General features: G+C 40.0%; 2 protein-coding genes across 9 annotated transcripts; both read left to right on the forward strand.

Annotated features, from left to right (window-relative positions):
- Positions 1 to 883: 883 nt before the first annotated feature.
- On the forward strand, positions 884 to 6,768 carry LOC117534254 (nuclear receptor subfamily 4 group A member 1-like). The gene is made up of 7 exons (XM_034198446.1): positions 884 to 892; positions 2,440 to 3,270; positions 3,703 to 3,832; positions 4,081 to 4,244; positions 4,367 to 4,569; positions 4,679 to 4,857; positions 4,957 to 6,768. Exons 1-7 carry the CDS (start codon positions 884 to 886, stop codon positions 5,217 to 5,219), a joined length of 1,779 nt encoding a protein of 592 aa, XP_034054337.1. The 3' UTR covers positions 5,220 to 6,768.
- Positions 6,769 to 14,567: 7,799 nt separating this feature from the next.
- Positions 14,568 to 20,539, forward strand: zgc:113184 (uncharacterized protein LOC553745 homolog). Of its 8 annotated transcripts, none has more exons than XM_034198195.1 (5): positions 14,568 to 14,786; positions 16,542 to 17,125; positions 17,767 to 17,895; positions 18,562 to 18,929; positions 19,053 to 20,539. In XM_034198195.1, the coding sequence occupies exons 3-5, from the start codon at positions 17,784 to 17,786 to the stop codon at positions 19,206 to 19,208; spliced, it is 636 nt and encodes a 211-aa protein (XP_034054086.1). In that variant the 5' UTR covers positions 14,568 to 14,786; positions 16,542 to 17,125; positions 17,767 to 17,783; the 3' UTR covers positions 19,209 to 20,539. The 8 variants fall into 8 exon arrangements, with proteins under 8 accessions (XP_034054086.1, XP_034054081.1, XP_034054083.1 ...); XM_034198190.1 differs by having other exon boundaries at positions 16,542 to 16,614; positions 16,987 to 17,125; positions 18,562 to 20,539; XM_034198192.1 differs by having other exon boundaries at positions 16,542 to 16,614; positions 17,040 to 17,125; positions 18,562 to 20,539.
- The last annotated feature ends 2,138 nt before the right edge of the window (positions 20,540 to 22,677 follow it).

Genomic DNA, 22,677 nt, shown 5'->3' on the forward strand with positions numbered 1-22,677 from the left:
ATCTAAACTATTAGTCATGAAAAATGGACTAATAGTACATTTAAATGTAAAATTATAAAATAGATTATTACGGATTATTAAGTGTTCAATATCAAACAAATAATATCATTATGGAAAAATGTAGCCAACAATATGAACAGAAACAGAAAACATAGATTTAATTGCAGTAAATTGCACCTAAATTCATCAGTCTTTATTTCAGAATGTCCTTTGAAGTAAAAACTGTAATATTTCACAATTATAAATATATATTTAAGACCATAGTGTTGACAATAAAGATGGTGAAAAAAGGGGCTCGTGGTTCCTCAGTTGAGGATTGGCAGAGTGTAGGGAGTTTCTAGCCATTCATTGAACACACAAATCCTATTTTATGAGAAAATACCTCCCAGGTGTTTCCTGTTCTGTCATGTTACAACACACCTCCCTTTTATAAACGTGTATAACATCTACATTTCCAGTGAAAAAACGTATGCACTTTGAAACTACGGCTATTTTTAGCATTTTTCATCCAGTAATAGCCCCACGTGAGCGCTGCTGTCGTTGTCGGTTTATATTTAGAACACACGCTCCCCCGTCTCTTGCGTCAATGGAATCCCGTGCGTGCGTCACATGGAAGAACGTCTGTGTAAATCCCGACGCTGATTGGCTCGCCACCCGGAACGTTCCGCTGCCCTGTTCACCATGTATGGTCATGGACACGCCCTTATGTTGACGCAGTCAAAATAAAACAAGAGAGTATGGATCCTCCTGCATTGGTCTGAACCAGTATGTGTGTGAGAGTGTGTTTGAATGAGTGTGCGTTCTGACAGCAGCTGGCAGAGGTGACATTCATCAGTTTTACTCGGTTGGAATAAATGATAAACTTCATAATCCGGATATTTACATGAACCAGGTGAGTGAAAGAGTTTGTTTACATGTATTGATTTGATTATTCAGGGACCACTTGCATGCTGATGTTTGACTTTAGAACTACTTCCAAATGAATACAAGCTCATAGGAGAATGTTAACTAGACTGCTGATACAACAGTGTAACATAATACACCTTTATACTCAATTAGTTTAATGGAAACTAATGTTTTAAAATGTCTCAGCCTCACTTTTCTGACAGCAGTCAGAGCTATGCACTCTTTTGCAAGTTTGTTAGGTACACCTACTGTAGCTAAAACTAATGTTTACAACTTACTGCATTTATTCTTTCTTCATGGTTATAATGTTGAGTTTTGTTAGGCTCTTCTAGAGAGGCGGTACAAATTAATATATTAGTAATAACACTACACCAGCAGAACAAACTACAACCTCTAAAATTAACATTACGCTTAGTTAATGCAATTCTGAAGTAGAAATGGCAATTATTTTTATATGGTAAATAGTTGTTAAAATTCTAAATATTTTGTCATTAGTAACTCCTGATGGTAAGAATAGCACAGCTGCAACTGTACTGTGCCTAGTTTGTATTACTTAAGATGAGTTCACATGTTGAATGTGCTTTTATTACTGTTGCTATATGAGAGAAGATATACAAAACACACATTGGCCCAATGATCTTCCCATGGGTCAAGCTTATTTAAAGTTTGTGGAAATAATTCAACAATGAGGTATAAGTTTGAAAACCTTTCAAAAAATGATTTGGTCTGCTTCACTTTGTCTTGCACTTGTTGATACACGCCCACTCTCCCAACCACACACACACGCGCACACGCACACACACACACACACACACACACACACACACACACACACACACACACACACACACACACACACACACACACACACACACACACACACACACACACACACACACACACACACACACACACACACACACACACAGGCACAGGATTTGTCCCCATTCCCATTACAGCTGGCACTCAGCCCACCCTGAAATACAATCTGCAGCACTCCCTGGTATAGTCCCTGTGAAAGAGGGTTGCCCTCCACTGAAGGAGGTTTTCAGAGCATTAACAGCCAGTCAAATAACATCTTTCAATATCTCATTACACCACTGGATCTCACTCTACATTTTCTCAAGAGGAGTGATAGGTCCTGCTGACAGAAAAATGGCATGTTGCTGAATTGAGATTGTGTACCGTCAAGTTGTTCATGATGGCTACTGTTTGTAAGGTCACAGAGAGAGGATTAAACAAGGCTGATTAATATTATAAATTTATAATTTAATGAGATTATTTAACTTCATTGTATATACATTACTGTATGTTTAGACAGAACACTCAGCCCTAGTTATTCCCAATGATTTTATTCTATAAGCATAACAACTCACACTTTGCAATATGATTGTGTGACAAACATTTACAATGCATTAACATTTATGGAAAGATATTTGTGCAATATTATGACATTTTCTTAGATGTATTGACACATGCAGCATACTATAAATGTTTATGTTAATCTAATTGTTGCTGTTTTCTGTCCTAGAGATGCCCTGTGTACAAGCCCAGTATGCCTCCCTGCCCCATGACAGTTACTTCAGCTCTGAGTTCTTGAATCCTGACCTCAGTGCCAAACTGGTGATGGACATCAGTGGCCAAAAGGACCAGCTGTCTACATCTTCGTTGCCCAGCATCAACACTTTGGTGGGAAATGGCTATGTGGGGGAGTTTGATGCTTATTCCTGCAGGATTACCAACTCTCCTCCGGCCTCTACAGTTTCCTTCAGCCACTCAGCGGAGAGCTCCTGCCCTCAGATGCAGAGCCAGGCCTTCAAGCTGGATGATCTCCAGGTGTATGGCTGTTACCCAGGTTCCTTTGCGATGAGCTGCCTTGATGAAACGCTGTCGTCATGTGGCTCTGACTACTATGGCAGCCCAGTTTATACCGCAGCTTCCCCTCCCACATCTGGCTTTCAGGCCCAGTCTGCACCCATCTGGGATTCCCCTTTCAGCCCCTACCCCTCAGCCCCCCCGTCCTCTGTGGCTGATAAGACCGCCATGGCCCAGCATCTCTCCTTTTTTACCTTCAGCCCCGCTCCAGAGCAGCACTCTCCCCTGGGGCATCATCAAGATGCTCTGCCGGGCCACGACGACCCTTTCTTCCTGCCTCCTCAGCAGCACATGTCTCCACTTCATTGTCCCCCCATGTCCCTGGACCATGGATGCATGGAAAGTCCCAGGATAGTTGAAGGGTCCATGATGTCTCCTAAATGCCACAACCCAGGATCCAGTGAGGGCCGCTGTGCAGTTTGTGGGGACAACGCATCCTGTCAGCACTATGGAGTCCGCACCTGTGAGGGCTGCAAAGGTTTCTTCAAGGTAAATAGCTGAGGAGGAGGCTGGGACAACATATTGGCTGATTAGCTTATTATATATTGACATCAGATTTGATTTGCTAATACGTATCGACAAATTGTAGTAAAGATATGTTTAGAATTAAAAAATAGTGACAGTAATCAATGTTCTTTCATTACAGAGCATTGAGTTTATCTGTTTAACTTTACAATGTAATGCAATGTCATATAGTAACAAGTCACATTTGAAGGATCCTAATCCAAAAGTTTTTCCTTATTTTTATTAAGTTTTTGTGTTAAATTATAGCATTTTTTTAACTCCCAAATATTGATTTGGGTTTTATCCTTCAGTATTGATCGCCTATACAAAGATAGTATGCATTTCATTCATTTACATTGTTAAATGTGTGCGCCATTTGGAACCCATAGTAATGTTATTTATTTTCCTATTTGACAGCGAACTGTACAGAAAAATGCAAAGTATGTGTGCCTTGCCAATAAAGACTGTCCTGTGGACAAGAGAAGAAGAAACCGCTGCCAGTTCTGCCGTTTCCAGAAATGTCTCACAGTTGGAATGGTCAAAGAAGGTAATGCAATGTCAGACACACGCTTTCAGTGACAAATGTATGATGAAGAGAAACTAGGGTTTGTAATGACAGTCTTGTGAAACTAAAGCTAAAAAGGACAGACATATGAAATCCGGAACTTTTAGTGCCAGCTGCAGAAAAAAGAGAAACTGAAATTGATACAGCAGTTGTTTTTTAAATTGCAGCGTTCAAATGTGGAAATTGGAGATTCATGTTCTTGTGCTTCCTCTTTTCTGTCTCTTCCTCAGTTGTTCGCACCGACAGCCTCAAAGGCCGTCGAGGTCGTCTGCCTTCGAAACCCAAGACTGTGTCCGATACTTCATCCACAACCCCCAGCGTCAACATATTAGCCTCTCTTGTCAGATCTCATTTAGACTCAAACCCAACCATTGGAAAGCTTGACTACTCCAAGGTAAATCTCAAGACTGGCGGTGTGTTCAGAGTTAATTTCAATCAAAAAGATCACTAACAATGACCTCAACACAGGATGTAGAATAAAAGCAATGACATTAACCTTCTCTCTCCTCTCCTCAGTACCAGGAGACTGTGGACAACCTGAAAGAAAAGGAGGATGCTGCTGATATTCAGCAGTTTTATGACCTGCTGACTGGTTCTTTGGATGTAATAAGAAACTGGGCCGAAACCATCCCAGGTTTCAAAGATTTCTGCACAGAGGACCAGGAGCTGCTCCTTGAATCAGCTTTTGTTGAGCTCTTCATTCTGCGACTTGCATACAGGTCAGCTTATATAACATTTAAGAATACACCCTCTTTAACTCTTATTTATCCAGACTAATGCGCACCTTGCTATTATGACTAATTGTACAATTGGTTTGAACCCATGCAGGTCTAATCCTGAGAAGAACAAGCTGATCTTCTGCAACGGTTTGGTCCTACACCGACTGCAATGCGTTTCCACTTTTGGTGATTGGATTAACTCCATAATGGATTTCTCCCAGAGCCTTCACCGAATGAACTTGGACGTCTCCTTGTTTGCCTGCCTTGCAGCGTTAGTTATCATCACTGGTGAGAGCTTGTGTTTGCTTTGCAAGTGAATCTCACTGCATTTGCTTTTTTCCCCCTCGTTAGCACTGTGTTTCTCATGAGAACATGTTTTTCGTTTAGATCGCCATGGCCTCAAAGAGCCCAGGAAGGTGGAAGACTTTCAGAGTCATCTCATCACTTCTCTAAGAGAGCATGTGAATGGAAACGGATCAGAACCGAGCCGGACACAGCCCAACTATCTTTCTCGTCTTCTGGGCAAACTCCCCGAGCTGAGGACTCTGTGCACACAGGGCCTGCAGCGCATCTTCTACCTGAAACTCGAGGACCTGGTTCCCCCTCCACCAATAGTGGAGAAAATCTTTATGGATACTCTGCCATTCTGAAAAAGAAGGCAAAGTAGTTTGTAAAAACGACACAAAGCACCCAATGTGAGGTTTTACCACTGAACTGTACTGGTGAACCTCCTTCAAACAATGTCTGGCATTGTTCAAGAGATCCTTATTTTTCTAACATTACGTTTTAAAATGTAATTTGGTACCTGTGTGAGTATCGTATACAGTTTCTTCTCTGAAACAGAGAGAGCTGAAATGTTATAAACAGATCAGGACACAGTTTATAAAGTATATATTTTTGTGTGCATTTGTAAAAGGACTTTATTGCTGTGCTGGATGTTTGAATGTTGTCTTGCTATGCAGCTAGTGAGATATGGATATTTGGGTCGATGCAATGCAGTGTTACATACTCAGCTTTTCCCAAAAGCAGAAAAACACACTAATCTCCTAAAAAGCATTTTTTAAGTTGCTTTCGATCCCACTGGGTAGAGGAAACTGATATATTAGATTATTTTGTAGAAAAAGCCAGGTTGACGGAACTCTAGAGTCCCAGTTTTTGTTATGGATATCTTTACTAATATCTTTGCATAACAAAATATAGTTTTAGTCCTAACTGTGCTCCTGTAAAAGGTCTTGGACCAAAGTTTACTCTTATTTTGATACTTCCACTAACAAACCTTATTGCCTTAAGATAAACAAAATGTTCTGCCACAACTCCATGCTGCCATTTTGCAACACCTTGTAAAGGCTGATGCTGGCAGAGTTCCTTTTGAACCGCATGTCCCTGTAACAACATACTTTGAGAACTTTTTGAACTTGCTAAATGGAAAAAAACAAAGTGCCTTTCATAAAGCGTCGCTCCTAAACCATAGTAGGTGACACTAAGTTGATTTTCATTCCAAATATCAAATACCGCAAGCCCTGTTTAATATTAATGTTAAATAATCTATTTTAATGTCTCTATTAAAATAAAATTGTGCCTGAGACTTGGGATAGAAATACACTTGGAACATACAATTCTTGAACGCACACTTCGCCCTGGTGCACTGTGTGTGCATACAGTGATGACAGGTGGTTTAGGATCCAGAAAAACTGAATCCTGTTCACATGACCCTGAGGCAGTGTTAACTGCAGCAGAGCCTTCCAGTTAAAGATCACATTTAGTCAAAGAACATTTCAGAGTCTCCCTGTATCCACAATTTCATGTAGTGTATCCTTGATACGATTTAATAGCTGACAAAGCTTGATCATCCACATGCAAAAGCAGGCATTTCATGTTTGACACCCCTACACGTGTTCGTAAGGACTGTCTTCCACATTCTGGAGTTACGCAGATTTTATATGTTGGAATTATTTTGTGTTTCCATATCAGAATGAACTAAAGAAATATCTTAAGAAATCACAATGAAATGTGATGAGAAGATAAGCAGCTAAGAGCACTTCAAATAGTGTTCAAACAATATGAAGAACACTTCTTTCTCCTACTGTATGTGTTTTGTTTGGGATGTGTGTGAAAAATATTGCCATGGCTTTGGTAAAATAGTGCAGATGTGTTAAAAGACAGAGAATATTTGATATTAAATATTTTTGGAAAACACAACACTGACTGCCTTTGTTTAAATGTTGATCTCCTGTTTGCCGTTCATTATGGTTTGTATACAGTCTTCCAGATATATATCTAGTTTCCATTCTCAATAGGATTGTGTTCGAATGAATCATGGTAATTATTCGTTTAAACAGCTAGGCACTGTATCTTTTAGAAAAGTTGCTCAAACAGGAGTATATTTGTGTGAATGGGGAGTGCTTTCAGATGTGTATTTGTAGCGCTAGTGAGTATTTATAGTGAACATTTTGAAAATAATGTTACATGGTAAACATTTGTAAAAAATGTTTTAAGATGGTGAACATGTCAGCATGACAGCATGCTGACATCAGTGCTTTGCTCAATGCCTCACTGTGCTTAAGTTTCATAGAGCCTGGTGTAAAATTAACTACATCAGAATTTGGACACATCTTAGTGTTAACAATTAATTTATGTGTTTGGTGTTCTTATGGTGTTTAATGTCAGAAAGAGTTCGAAAAGTACGTGTGTCACTAGACCTATCCTTTAAGAAGAGTTGTGAAGTTTCCAGTCAGTTGGTAACAGAGCTTGGGCTTTATTTGAAAAAGCACTCACTGTGCTGCAGATTGTTACATAATGTTAATGTGATGAAAACCGACCAAAGTAGTCCTTCATTTCCATTTCACTTTGTCCGTTTTGTTGTGTCACACATGGTGTTAATGTTGGCAACATCTCTGACCAAAAGGAAGACGACACCGTGCCACTCTTAGCCACGGCAGACTGCAGCTCCGACTTGACACCCGATCCTACTGTACACCACGTTCCGGTCATTTGGATTTTGATGTTGGCAGACAGACTGGAAAAAAGGGACAAGGGAAGAAAAGAGAAGGAGGCAATTATGAAAGCCAGCTTGCATTGAGGTGTTCATTTTGTTACAAAATGGCAAGCATGCTGCCCCAGACAGATGCCATTGGAACAGCAGACGAGACAGTTTCAAATGAAGGATCAGAGAGTACCCTTGGTTCAAATCAGAACTTTTCTTTTTTTAAATAAAAATGATCCCCTTTGACTTTCAGTGCGACTTGGTATCCAGGACAGCTCACTCTGCTCAAACCAAAAGTCAAAACACATTCCCATGTCAATATATCTTATCCCTGAAGTCATGGTCTTGACACCATCTTCTTCCAAAAGTGGAAAGCTACCATCTGGAGCTATTGGCCCCTAACATCTGACCTGTGCCCTGACATGCAACACTGCATTCAGGGACAAACTGTAGCCTTACACCATGAGACATATGCTCTGCCATGTAATATCTGACCCACTTGTCATGGTGATTTGTTGCACAAACCTGCTGAGGTCGAGGTTTTGTGCATTGCTTCTGCACCACCTGCTATTCGGTAAATGTTTGAGAACATGTTACATTGCTATTTCACTGCACATCAAGATGGGCAGGATCTTCTGTGCAATTGGTTCTTTATTATCATTAAATATACATATTTCAACGTACTTTACTTGAGTAGACAATGGTCTTATATTTGTTTTGGATAAATTGATTAGTTTGTTACCATATAGGACAATCATTGGACACATGTAGTTGCAGGGAACTTTGTAGAATAACATTTTGACCACAATACCAGTAATGAACAGTATACAAAGAAGTGAACATTTGCCCCGACATGCAACCACAACAGTAAAACTATGCTTACATTGACTGTGAATCCACCAGTAACAACCCCAAGAGTCTTTAGCCGTCTAACAGCTCTGTGAAACTGTAATTAAGGAAAGAGGTGCTTTGAAGTAAATGCTAACATCACTATGATAACAAGGCCAACATAATGCTGCTGAGCAGGTAGCGTATAGTGTTTAGACAACCTGTTCTCCAACATAGCATTGGGACGATAGTCTTCAATAAACACAAAGAGCTGACTCTAATAGAAATGTCGTTGTTTTTTTAGCCATTTGGTTGGAAATCAAATTATTGGAAGATTCAAGAAATCCCCAATTCATCTGGACGGGCACATGAATTTCAACGTGAATGCATACACAATAGAACAGCACCCCCTCACAACAGCTAGAAATACTGCTCATTAGACAACTATGGGTTAAAAAGGTTGCACTGACTTGCTGTACATGCAAAATTAGATTGAGAGCAGCAGGCGGGGAAGGTCACTACTACCGAGTTCAGACAATATCATTCATACTATTTTAACTCTTGCACTTTGACAGGGACACCCGACGACTTCAAATCCCATACATTGTACACACACACACACACACACACACACACACACACACACACACACACACACACACACACACACACACACACACACACACACACACACACACACACACACACACACACCACACACACACACACACACACACACACACACACACACACACACACACACAGATTGGAGGGGGGGTTTGTTTACAGAGCACAACAGGTGGATCTAAGTGAAAAGTACAGCAGATACAGCAGGGGATATGAAGGTGCTGGTGAGCAAGGTCTGTGGGAGAGTGTAAGGTTCAATGGTAAGCTTAAATAAAAATGGCAGGTGAGATGGATTGGCTTATTGGCCTGCTGCCACATGTATGGCACTGGATCTCTCTTTATCCACTCTAAGGGTATCCTAGAGGGAGCTTTTGCAAACAAAGTTGGTGCCAATCCATTTACTTTTGAAATTTCAATAAAGGGAAAACACTTTGACTGGGAACAGATGATAACTAGAATTGAAGGGCAATACAGCCAACATTGTTCAAATATTGTGGTATGTAAAAATAGTGGACACACCAACATTTCTATCTATAGACCTTTGCTGCTAGCACGGAAACAAATATTCTAGAATAATGCATTAAAATTAACCATGCAGATGCCAGAACAATGACAGAACACATACAGTGAGAAGAAATAGAAGAAACATCAGTCAACAATGAAGTCATAAATTGTACTTATTGGCCTGTCTGTGTTGGTGTCTGTCTCTATTTGTGTGTGTGTGTGTGTGTGTGTGTGTGTGTGTGTGTGTGTGTGTGTGTGTGTGTGTGTGTGTGTGTGTGTGTGTGTGTGTGTGAGAGAGCAGTTGATTGCTGGAGAGGATATTGTTCCAGCGGGTGGAAAGCTAATAGGTTTGTTTGTGAGGATGCTGCACCTGTCGTTTATTGATGGATTGAGCTGTAAATAACTTTGTGAAGCCGCTGAGCGCTCCGTGGAGGCTTCTGTTTCCCTCTCCACTGTTCTTCCTCTCCAGTAAGTTGATTTGCACTAGGACTTAGACGTAGCTACACATAACATTCAGCAGATTTTTTTGTTTTTTCCAGAACTTTCAAACACAATGCTGACTCTTTAACAATGCTTCAGAAAAAGACAAAAATAAAGCCCATAAGAAGTCGGCAAGATTACCTTTTTCAGTAATGACCACATGGTCTTCCATGTACATACAAATACACATTCATTTGTACACGTCCTGTATATTGTGCAACAGTTCTTGTATTTGTGTGGGTGTGCTGTCACATGTGAAAAACCCTCTGTGAGTGTATTTATAGCAGGCCATTGTTGAGCACCTAGAAACCTCTGTAATCGGATCTTGCCTCTTTCACTAAAGGAGTCCGGTGATAAATTAGTTGGCAGACGTCATTGCTCATGGGATCTCTGTGATAACTGTACCACATCACTGTCTTAATATCGTTACTCTGCAGGATTACATTCTAAAGTAAGGTGAGGCAGGTTGATTATCATTCAGTTAGAGGGTGAAAAACAATTTGTCCTTGGGTGAAGGTAGGGTAGCCAAACTTTTAAAAAGCATTGTTGTTGAAATTCTGTTACTAAACACAGTACAACAACAAACAAGTCAGCAAATGACCTTCCAGCCTTCCACTGATTCTGATTGTTCAGTAGCCATTTTCGCTGTTTCTGTTCCTTAATGATATCTTATTGCTCAGAATGAGACATGAGGTAGTTGGATATGGTTCGTGATGACAACGTTCCCCCTAAAGCCCTCTTGATGACTTGTCCTTGTATTTTGGAGGAGAGGTTTTGGAGATAGGGCTAAAGGGAGGGCGGGATATTTTTCATTTGGATACTGTCAAAATGTAACACTTGTGTTGGTTTCTCCAAATGTGCCTACCTCAGTGGCCATAAGATGCATCCAAGTTTAAACACTTTTGAACTTTGAGATTTGAACTTTACAGTGTTAAAGGTGGGGTAGGTAATTCACTTCAGAAACTTATAACTTATAACTTTTTGTTATATTCCATGGAATGCTCTTAACATCCCGATAGCAATGAATATATGAAATGCTTTGACAATAAATACATTAAAACATTTCATCTGTGGAAGCCGTGGTGCTGAAAAAAGCACGACCAATCATCTGAGCCGGCCCGGCTAAAATGATTGGATGGCCTACCTGCCTGTCAGCCTTCCATCTGTGCACAAATTTATCTCGTGCCCTCATTGGTCATGTGCGCGTTCGTGTGTGTTGGAGGAGGGGCTCTGTAAGGAAGTCTGAAGGAAGAGGCAGATTTTTTCCGGTTGTGTACTTTCAAATTCTAGCGCACTCGAGCTGGTTTCTCCATTCTTACCTGCCCCACCTTTAATCTTTGCCTAAAATAAAAATAAATATTCAGTTTTCCTTTAATGAAACAGTTAGTTAATTCGTTTAGCAAATTGTTAGCTTTTTCAATATGCACCTTATTTGATTTATGATACAAAGATGCTCCTTGAAAAGGGTGCGCTTCTGTGTGTGTGTGTGTGTGTGTGTGTGTGTGTGTGTGTGTGTGTGTGTGTGTGTGTGTGTGTGTGTGTGTGTGGGTGTGCGTGTGCGTGTTTGTCTAACTATTTTGGAAACATCGCTCTGCTCAGCCGGAGAATATGAGAATGTTACAATTATAAAACAAGATTGACAGGATGGATAGTGTTGCACTGGCAGATGACAGTTCCTGGCTGCATGCCTGGAATACATTCACGGTAAATCCCCCAGAAACGCACACACACACACACACACACACACACACACACACACACACACACACACACACACACACACACACACACACACACACACACACACACACACACACACACACACCACACCCTGCTGTCCGCGGGGCCCTCTCCTCTAACACCGTCCCTTCGCACTTGATCCCTGTGTTGGGGCTCTCTGAAGTGTGTGTGTGTGTGTGTGTGTGTGTGTGTGTGTGTGTGTGTGTGTGTGTGTGTGTGTGTGTGTGTGTGAGTGTGTCCAAGGACAGAAGGGTTCAAGGTCAGAGCAAACACATGGGGCAAACCAGCAACTAGTGCTGGCTGTTGGCATACGGTTCAACACAGATATATAACTGCAGATATAAACAATCCTCACTCTGACTGCTAAAAATTGATGTAGTCAATTATGTAATTTAGTTATAATGAGTTTAGTAAACCTGTAAAAATACATATATATAAAAATCTGATGATATTAACATTTAATGAACAGTTATGGACACTAGCATCTCATGAAGAGCAGTGGAAGTGTAAAAGCATCACACATGTCCTTGGAAACATGAAGAGCTGTTAATAATAGATTTCAACATGTAGACATTCACAAAGATGAAGTTTGGCGGTAATGGCTCATGTGATTTTCTTTGACATTGTTTAACTTTTGCTCTTACTGTCGTTTTGTATTACCATTTTATATTCTTTATGATATGTTATTAACACAATCTTTATGAATGTTTTCCAGCCTTAATTTGAGGCCCATATAAGCACCACACAAGAATGAAAAAAGCAAAAAAAGCTGCCTTCCTGAGAGTTTGGTGAGAAAATCGCTATCAGTCCCATGTGGCTAAATATGATGCTACAGACTATTTCTAATCATCGATCTGCCAATAAGGATGGCTCATGTGTATGATGTATGTAGAAAAGTCCAGCAGCTTATACACTTTTATCTTAAGCTTCAAAGTTTGTCACCAATACCTAGAAATGTTTTCTTCCTGTTACAGCGAGTATGGTTACTTACCCTGGAAATTAAAGTACATCGACCTTCCTTCCAAGGCTAGGAATTTAAAGAAGGCTGCAAGTACAATCTGCCAAGATTCAGGATCTACTCCCTTAAGAGCTCACATGTCCCTGCTGCCTTGGGTTTTATATATCTTAATGCAATCTTTATATTTCATTTATTATTCATTGATCGTCTAATGGCTGTGTGGTTACTGCTTGCTGTCATCAATTGTAACTTAGAGATGATAGGTATCTTTGAGCCCTGAGTATAAAAGCTTAATTTATTTGTATTTGTTAAGTGTTTCCAAACTGTTAAAATCCACGCTTTGACTTGACGTTACACTGTACCAGGTCAACATGTAGATATGTCTAACAACACAAAAAGACGTGAATACTGCATATTAGCAGCTGTTTTCAGCTAAAAATAAGGCAAATTACACAAGTGGATCCTCTTTAGGAGAAGCACTTGACAAAGACACGACTCAGAGAGGTGAAGGCTGCCCATCCCTCTCTTACATAAGCAGTCTGAAGCAAAGGGGCTGTCACCCCTCTTGGATCACAAGGGGCTGGCTGTGATCTCAGCTGTCAGGGGTTGACATTGAGGGGAAAAACTGCTGCTCCTCCTAAGTGGACGGATGGGTGGCATTGAAGGTAGTCTGCCACCCACAGGACTCTGCTGACTTAACGTTAGTCTATTTTTAAATCCATATCAGCTACAGTCATCACATGACAGAACCACAAGAATGCCACACAGGCTGTACAGTGAAGCAGGACTAACCATGACTAAACACTTTTATGTAGAGCTCTCATCACAGGGGTTCGATGGCTTTGATTGAATTATTTGCAGCATTAAAGAAGAAGTAATTCAATATGATACACAGGGTTACACAACATAATGCGGATGATGCTTTGTCCATAATGCCACAAAATAAAAACACGACTGAACATAACAAAAAAAGGTGGCAGTAGAAACAAAAGCAAACCTTTTTTGGGCTGATAATATGGATGGAAATCTTTAACATAAAAAAAAGGACATCAGGGTAACATTGTCCATCTACTTTGACGTTGGAAGAAAAAGTATCATGATGCGAACACATTCACCTATTCCAGTCTCAATATTCGTGGACATTAAGCAATTCTGAGCAAACTTAATTTTTACTTGTGTAATTTCATTACTGTAAAATGTGTTGGAACAACGCTTTTAATTTTTTTTTACCCAACCATAGAAAATAAAGTTTCAACCAACCCTTAGAATATTTTTCAGAATACATTTTTAGTAATGTCCAAAAAACATGAAACACTTTTAAAAAAGCACCATTTTGTAAAACGTAGTAACATCCAGCGGTGGCATTGCAGATTGCAACTAAGTGAATACCTCTGTTCACCCTTCTCTTAAATTGTCTGAACCTATAGTGGCCTTCAGGTACCATAACAAATGCCCTCTCTAAAATCAAAGTTTGGTTTGTCAGTAACTGCCTACCGTAGAAACATGGCGGTGCATCATTGCAAACTTCACTGACTACCTATGTAGTTATAACATGGTCATTATATGTTAAAAAAACCAACAAAATGTTCTGGCAATCATACAACAATGAAAACAAAGTTCTATTTCACAATAATGTCTGCGAATAGATCCCCTAAATCTTAGACACTGCTCCTTTAATGAACATACACAATACGTTTGCTAATGAAACACATGCTCTCACACATGTTTTGGCAATGTGTAAGGGTGCTTATCTTAAGTTATGACACATTAGTTGGGATTTTTGTTGCATATCCAAAGTATCTTAAGTTTGTGTCTTTTATTTTGAAGGCAGTCAGGCAGGAAGTATGATTTTGGTAGGTTATTGTTGTTTGACGCAGGTGAACCGGTGAACTCCAGAGGGTGAGCTCGTGTCGGGTAGAGACGTCATCATAGTAAAATGCGAATCTTGTCCAGTCCTGTCAGAGGGACTGTAGTTAATCCGCTTCATCATCCACATCATCATCATCATCATCATCATCATCATCATCATCATCATCATCAGTGGACTGCTGTGGTTGCGTCGGCACTTCCTGTTGGGAATGATCGATACTTTAAAGTGTAAGTAGCCTACATTTAACTAAAAAATATATCTATGATTCACACGGGAAATTATTCTCACATGATTCAAGTCTCACAGCAGGAAAGTAAGCTAAATGGAAAACGAATTTCGGTTTGAGTTCCTCATTTTTCTAGTGAAACTGAGTCAACCAGCTAAAGTGTGATTCTTCATGTCAACATCACAGAGACAATCACACAATGTTGCGATTGACGTATGGTAGAAATTATAGAAGTTACTGTTCTAACGTTAATATTCTGTTTATTGTTTTATGTCTTAAATACAACAACAAACAAAATAGGTTAACAAAGTGTCACAAACTTATCTCGTGCCCTCATTGGTCATGTGCACGTTCCATGAGCCAATCTTCCTTTTATGGAAGGTTTGGTGGTGGAGTGGGCCGCCAGAGAGTGCTACAGCTTCTTAGCTGCGACTCCACAGCTGCTTGCAGGTCCCCTAACACAGTTTTATGGGGAATGGAAGCTTAGCTGTGTACTGACATAATGGATGGACAGGACACTGAAACTGGGGTACTCACTCCAGTTTTTCAGCGTCCCTCCTCCATGCAGGGGCATAAGAGAGGCAAATCTATCATCCCAGGAGGAGATAGGTTTCCTTTCAACAGAGATTCAGGCCCTGTTGCAAAAACAGGCAGTGTACTTCCTGGTTCCCAAGAAGACAGGAGAATTCAGACCCATTCTGGATCTTCGCAGCCTGAATCAGCACATTGCCTGCAAAAAGTTCCATATGTAAACCAATTACTGGAACTAGGGCAGCCGGGTAATTGGTTCACAACCATCGACCTGAAGGACGCTTAATTTCATGTCGAAAATTGCTTCAAAACCGCAGAAAGTATTTGCGTGTTGCCTTCCAGGGGGTATAGCCTACGAGTACAACAGACTACCGTTTGGCTACTCCCTATCCCCACGCACGTTCAGCAAATGTGTGGCCACAGCGCTTCAGCCGCTTCGCGACCATGGCATGAGGGTTTTGTAATACGACCTCATAGTCATGGCCAGGTCCAGGGAAGAGGCAAACACAGCCCAATTGATCCAAGTGGATTGCGGTCAATTGGAAGAAGAGCAGTCCCATACCTCACCAGCAGGTGGGGTATCTGTGGAATTTGCTCGATGCACGCAGAGACTACGTGCCACCCTGTCAGAGAGCAGACAGGCTGCTTCAGGCAGTTTGCAGACACGTTTGCACACGAGCCATGGCCAAGATAGCTGCTCTACGCCTTTCCACCGCAGGTGCAATAAGGGCGTTACCCACTCTGGGCCAACCTCTCCAGGATTGTCTGACAAAGTTATTCAGACTATCCAGGCAGTAAGAGCAGGATCCACCACAGCCTGTTACAGGACTAAGTGGTTGGGAGTGAAGAAAGGAGTCTAGAGCCTCTATCATCTACATTGGGCTCTATTCTGTACTATTTACAGATACTGGTGGACAGTGGGCTTGCTCATTCCACAATTAAGGTGTATGCAGCAGCCATCTCGTCCTGCCATGAGGGATTTGGTGGCAGGTCAGCCTTTAGTTAACCGCTTATGGCGCATTTTTTGCAGGGGGTCAGGAGACAGCGCCCAGTGGTGCATGTCTCCACCCAGCAATGGGATCAGCCATTGGTGCTCGAGGCTCTGGTCACAGAACCATTTGAGCCTCTGGAGCTCTCCTCCCTGAAGGCACTATCATTGGGGGGCTGTGGGTCAGTAGGTATCTGATTTGCATACTTACACTGTCTATTTCCTTGAAAATACCAGGAAACCTGAAGGAGAAGGCTAATAACAACTTTATGAAAGGACAAGAAGCCCTGAATTCTAGGATCAGTGACAGGTGAGCTTATAAGAGGTAGGGTTATCAGTACTGATACTGAGTCAGTGCATACATCTTAATAAATTAAACAGCAGCAACAAATAGAGCCTGACTCTTTCCTCTTGCTTATATATAATCTGCAGAGTCTGAGTGAAGGTCGAGGTTCCCTTTTATATTTAAATGCTTACACTTCCCTATTTTCAAGAGCTACTTCCTTATGTTTAACATTTTCCAACACACTGTGTTGTTACATGAGTAAAGCATACTTTCCATTGGTCTGCTCGGGGAGAAACAGACTTGTCATTCACTCACTGTGGTTGGCAAGACTTCATCTGGTAAATAGATTTCACTGTCAGAAAGTTGTTGTTTTTGTGGTGCTCTACACATTTCTAGATTTCAGTCTAGATTTGCATACCGAGACAGTGTCTCTTGCCTTGACAAATAAGGAAGCCTGTTGCAGGAGGAGGCTGAAAAACAACTGTCATGAAATGACAAGGAGTCCTGGATTCAGTGACGGATTAGTTCATAAGGGGTAAGTTCAGTTTCAGTACTATGCAAGACAGTGCAATGTATTTTAAGTATGAGTTTAAATCACTGCACAGAGGCAGAAAAGACAAGGCGTTATGGTTACAAAAGGTCTTATGAAAGATTTGTGTTTGTTGTTGTATTATACATGGTACTAATAATTCAGGATCAACATTTATACGGAGAAGATTTTAAAGCACATACAGCTTTTTCTATTACAATAGGACAATCCTGACATATTTATGTACGTATGCAATTTGTCACTAAAGATTTGTAGTGTTTTTGTGCAATGCCTTCGGTAATTTTACAAGTTGGATATAGTAATATTTCACGTATAATGGTAGACTGATTTGTAGCTAATTTAAGAAAAACAACAGCTACTTAACATGCATAATGAAGGTGCTTTTATACAAGGCACAAGGGGTCACTAAATATGTTATGCTTACAAGCCAAAATAAGATAATAATAATATTTTTTCATCCTGACATTAACATTCAAAGCTCTACTATATCTGCCAAGATAGAGTACTGCCAAGGAGCTAGCATGACTGATGACTCTTAATATTTTTCCTAATAAGTAACACATCTGTTTTTGCTAAGTATATATATACAAGATTACATTTTATTTCCATTTTTGTAACATCTGCAGATCCATGAGCTGGTGAGATGGAGGAAGCTTACAGTGAACTGTACCAGCAGTTTCTCCACCTGAGGTCGCTTTGCCTGAGACAGGCAGCTCTGCTACATCAACTCACAACAGCATTGCAGAAACAGCAAGGTCCTTTTGAAGCCTAATTTATTTCAAATGCTGATAATCATATCTTAACTGTCATTCATGGTGCGGTTGTGGAAGAGGACATAATCAAAACATATTTTAGCAACCTAAAGGAAAAAAGAACAACAAAAAAAGAAGTAAATAACCATAATCAGTTTTATTACCAACTACAGTAGGTTTACACATACAGTACGAGGAATTTGATTTGGTATAAGTGGAGACACAGAAAGTAGAATACGTAACCAAATACAAAATTAAATAAAATGTTTTCCAATTATGAAAGCTAAGACTATTGCAACAAATGAAAATAAAGACAATATTTACACAAAATATAGTTATGTAGAATTCTGAGTGCAGTAAAATGTAACAAAATAAGATTTTACTGCATTTAATTTGATTGTGTTACACACAGTAGCGCAAATAAACTAGCAACCCCCAAGTTCTGCAAGGTAATATTATGATTTTTGTCAGAGGAATCTTTGTTGAGAGGATAGATGGAGGCAACCACTCTTGCTGCTGCCCCAGTCCACAGCAGTACATTGCTTTATTTTAGGAGCAGTAACTTCTGTTGTTTTTTCCATATATATGTATACACTGGCTATAAATAAACACTTTAAACAAACCAACTTTAAAACTATCCTTTTAACATCTAAACCTCTTTGTCTGCAGGTGCCACTGTTCCTAATGGAGAGTTGATTGATTTGATGTCCATCCCTGTCCAGTGTACCCAAGAAATCCCTGTATATTTCCACGAAAAGCGTCAAACTTCCAAATCATGCAACCCTGCAGCACATTGTGGCGTTGTTGGCCTCTCTAAAAACGTGGGGACCTTTTACGATGTCCTAGCTGAAGATATATCTAAGCTCAATGTGGATGTGCCTCATCAGACGGGAAAGGCAGATGGGAAGTCTGAGCAAATGGTTGCACCCCTGTCAAGCTTTGACATCCCGAGATTGCAAGGAGCCTGTCCTCATGTCTCAAATGATGCGGGGCACACAGATAATCGTATTGGAGACAGGACAATGCACACAGTGGGGGTAGGTCTCTTCAGTGGACAACAATCCCACCTGTATTGGCCCAGGGTCCTCAAACCTGGCATTGGATTTTTAGCATGTTCTTCCTCAAAAATGTCCATTTCGTGTCCTCTGTGTTTGTGTCAGATGCCCGCGACAGGAGGCCCCTCCTTGTTTGGAGACATGCTGATGTCAGACGTGGTGCTGCAGTCTCATGTTTGTGAGTTCTGCCAGGCGGTTTTCCCCGGGGACACAGCCACCAGAGGAGAGTTCCTACGCCATCTGTACACCCACGTCACCTAGACTCAACTGATCTGTCTTCTCTTCCTGACATGAGTGTGTCTTTATCATTCAGCAGCAAGAGTGACGCCAGTGCCAACGTGCCTGCTTTCTTTCAAATAGCAAACAAAAGTCTCTAGTGGTTCCAAAAGAAAATGAGACTACTTGTACTTTGATTTCCAAGATTCACGTTTTCCTGATGAGTGTATGTTTCAAGTCTTCTTCAATATGTTGATTTTGTAAATTGTGGGCCCATATAGTAAAACAGATGATAAAGAAAGGTATGCTTTAGGAGGTGGTTACCAACAGGTTGCTTGACCGTTGCTACTAGGACATGTCCGGTGTGGGTGTTGTCCTGGTTTTTCTCTTAGAACTTTATATCTTTCACATTTTGGTTTCAGTTTATGAAAGTTAATTGTAACATTTTGGTCGACTAAACATGTCTTTAGCTCAATCCTCTCTTGTCACTTCTTGTTTGAAAACAAACTAAATGAAAATGATCAAAAAAACAGGTGCCAATATCAAGGCTTCAGATTGAGTCCACTTTTTACATTACCCTACAATGCAGTGTTTAAATGATAAGTTAGGTAGCCAGAAATACAATGCAAACTCGTGAAACTTCCATTCCTACTTTGGTGAATTACAATGTTTGGATAATAGAAACATTGCTCTACATAATGAGATTAATAGATATTACATGTGTTTGAAGACCATATAGATCCTGATGGCTTACACGGCCTTTAAAGGGAAATAAATCTCTGAAATAAATGGTGATTTGTAATGTTCAGGCAAATTGGCGTTCTTTCCTCTTTTCAATCTGAAACCCTAATATTACTGTAGCTCTTGGACATAAACAAAATGGAGCACCAAAGTCATTTTGGCTTGTATTGTGTCTAATTAAAAATATGTTTAACAAAGGTAGTTTTGGAAAGAGAGACACTATTTGGGGTTTATGATCTTAAGTAACTGTTTGAAAAGGAGATTATATCTGTTTTGAAGACAGAAAATCTTTCTTTCCACATGTTGGAGCATCTACTGCCACGTTTCTTACATCATCGTCGTCTCAAATTGCTGGTGTTGCTAACCTGTTATGAAATGGTTGGGACTGGGTTCAGTACTCACTGACCAGTGATTATTGTACACTTATGTAACTGTACATTAGTTTACCTTGGGTTAAGATGACATTTTCTACATTTTTATTATAATAACTAAATGTTGTAAGAGAATAGCCATTTCCAAATTGATGTAAAAATCATGTCAGTATGTACTTTGGTTGATCTTTACATTTGCAGTTCCACTTTATCTATGCAAGCTTGAAGAAAACAATAATAAATAATTAAATCCGAATAAATTTATTATTCAAAACCTTTTGTTACAAGATTTTCAAATTTGCTTTGCAGGCACTCTTAGCTTTTTCAAATATCCTTATTAATATTGCCCATATTTGCATGCAATGGGGGAATTTGAATGCTCACCTGGAAGATCCTAAAATATTCAAGATGTGTAAGTAGATGATAAACCTACTAATTTCTGTGAGGCATTACACTGATAATCTGTCTGCTGCTCTGCTGTGTTACTGAAGAAAGAGCATGGGCCAAGAATAGACTCAAAGATTAAACTGCCTGATTATTGTTGCTGACAGCTGATTGATGATGACGGCTGCATTCATCTGTTCCGCGTTTACTGTCGCTCACATAATCAGAGGAAAGGATCATTTGTCTGGTGTAATCAAATATAAAAAGCAATTTATTTTTGCATGAACTTCACCTTTAACATCTGAACAGGGTGTATGTGACATTGGTCTATTGATGGAGGACTTGTAATTAAATAAGACTCTACAGTAGCCTACTGAAACACTGTACAGAACTGTAGGTCTATACACAGTACATTTCTCTGAGTAAAATTGACTCAAATTGAAGAAAATGTTACTCTAAAAATATTACATTTGGTCCCAACCTATATAGAGTCAAATGTACTCTTTGTTCAGAGTTGTATTTTTAGAGTTCATTTTACTCTATTATGTGCTTAGATTTCACTCTGCTTAATGGTTATTTACTCTATGTGTATATTAAAAACAACTCTACTGCCATTTTACTCATAATAGAAGGTAATTTTACTCTCAATCGAACGTCATTTCACTCCAACTAGAAGGTAATTTTACTCTCAATCGAATGTCATTTTACTCCAAATATAAGGTAATTTTACTCAGAATAGAATAAATGAACCATAATGATCTTTATAATAAAAAAGGTCAATAAACCAAAGTGCTTAAGTAACACTAGTGGGCGTGTGTGAAGCTGACCATTGAGCGGCCCGACCAAGCAAGGAGGCAGAGGCAGAGAGTTAAAATACAACCCGGTGTGGGCATTTATTCATCGCTGTGGTTCATGATACACAGCCTCAATATGACTGTCTCACGTGAACACAGTCACCAGCAACAAGGACCTCACACACACTAACAGGAAAACAGAACCTAAACACACACAGGACTAATCAAACCAACAGGACACAGGTGAGGAGGGAGGAGAAAACACAGGGGCACCAGGTGTATACAATCACCAGCAACAGACAAGACGGGAGGGGGACCACTTTTCAAACTACAACAGGAAACAGAGACAGACAAACTAAAACATAGACAGATCGTGACAAATAGATGCATAAATGACATAGATTCACATGCTTCCTGTGCAATGTTTTAGCGTGAAACAAAGTAATATACTTCGCCAATAATGAAGCTATATAATATAAGAGACCGAGATCTACGGCCCCAGAGATCACCTCCGTTACAGCGTGGTCATGGTTTGACTCCAATAGAATTGACTCTGCATTTTTGATCGCACTCTAGAAGCTATGAGTAATAAATACACTCCAAAATGATTAAATATCACTATTTCAGAGCAAAATAGTAATTACTCTGGAAAAAATACTCACCAATATTTCCTGTGTAGCCATGCTCAGCGGTGCTTCAAATTAGCATGTTAGCATGTGGATATTTAGAAATAATTATAGAAGTTATGTCTACCATTGAAGTTTAGCGTTTTAGTATTGTTGCTGGTTATGATAGGCATGTTGTATGTTTTGCAGGTTTATGGTCACTAACCAAACAATTTGGTAAACAGAAATGTTGACCTGGTGGTGGCGCCATATTTCTTCAGTCAAAGGATCAGTTTTTTCCCCAATGATCCTCTGTAGATTCTGAATGCTGACCTATTGTGATTGTGTTTACAAAAAGAGTCCATATCATAAGTGAAAAAGTACAGAAAGCTTCTTGTATATGAGTTGTGATGCGTTTTTCGACATAAAGGCCACGAAAGTTGAATGTTCAGCTCATAACAGGTTACAGGGGCCCTATTAAGCTTTAGGGGGTTTCCCTTTCCTGTTGTGTGTTGTATACGATTTTGTGCTTAAATCCCAAAGTTCACGTCCCTCGGACATACTCCCCTCCTGCATTAAATACCTCCATTGGACGCTTTTTTTACGTCCGGAACATAGT

This window comes from Gymnodraco acuticeps, unplaced genomic scaffold, assembly GCF_902827175.1.
Source record: "Gymnodraco acuticeps unplaced genomic scaffold, fGymAcu1.1, whole genome shotgun sequence".
In the NCBI taxonomy this organism is placed as follows: domain Eukaryota; kingdom Metazoa; phylum Chordata; class Actinopteri; order Perciformes; family Bathydraconidae; genus Gymnodraco; species Gymnodraco acuticeps.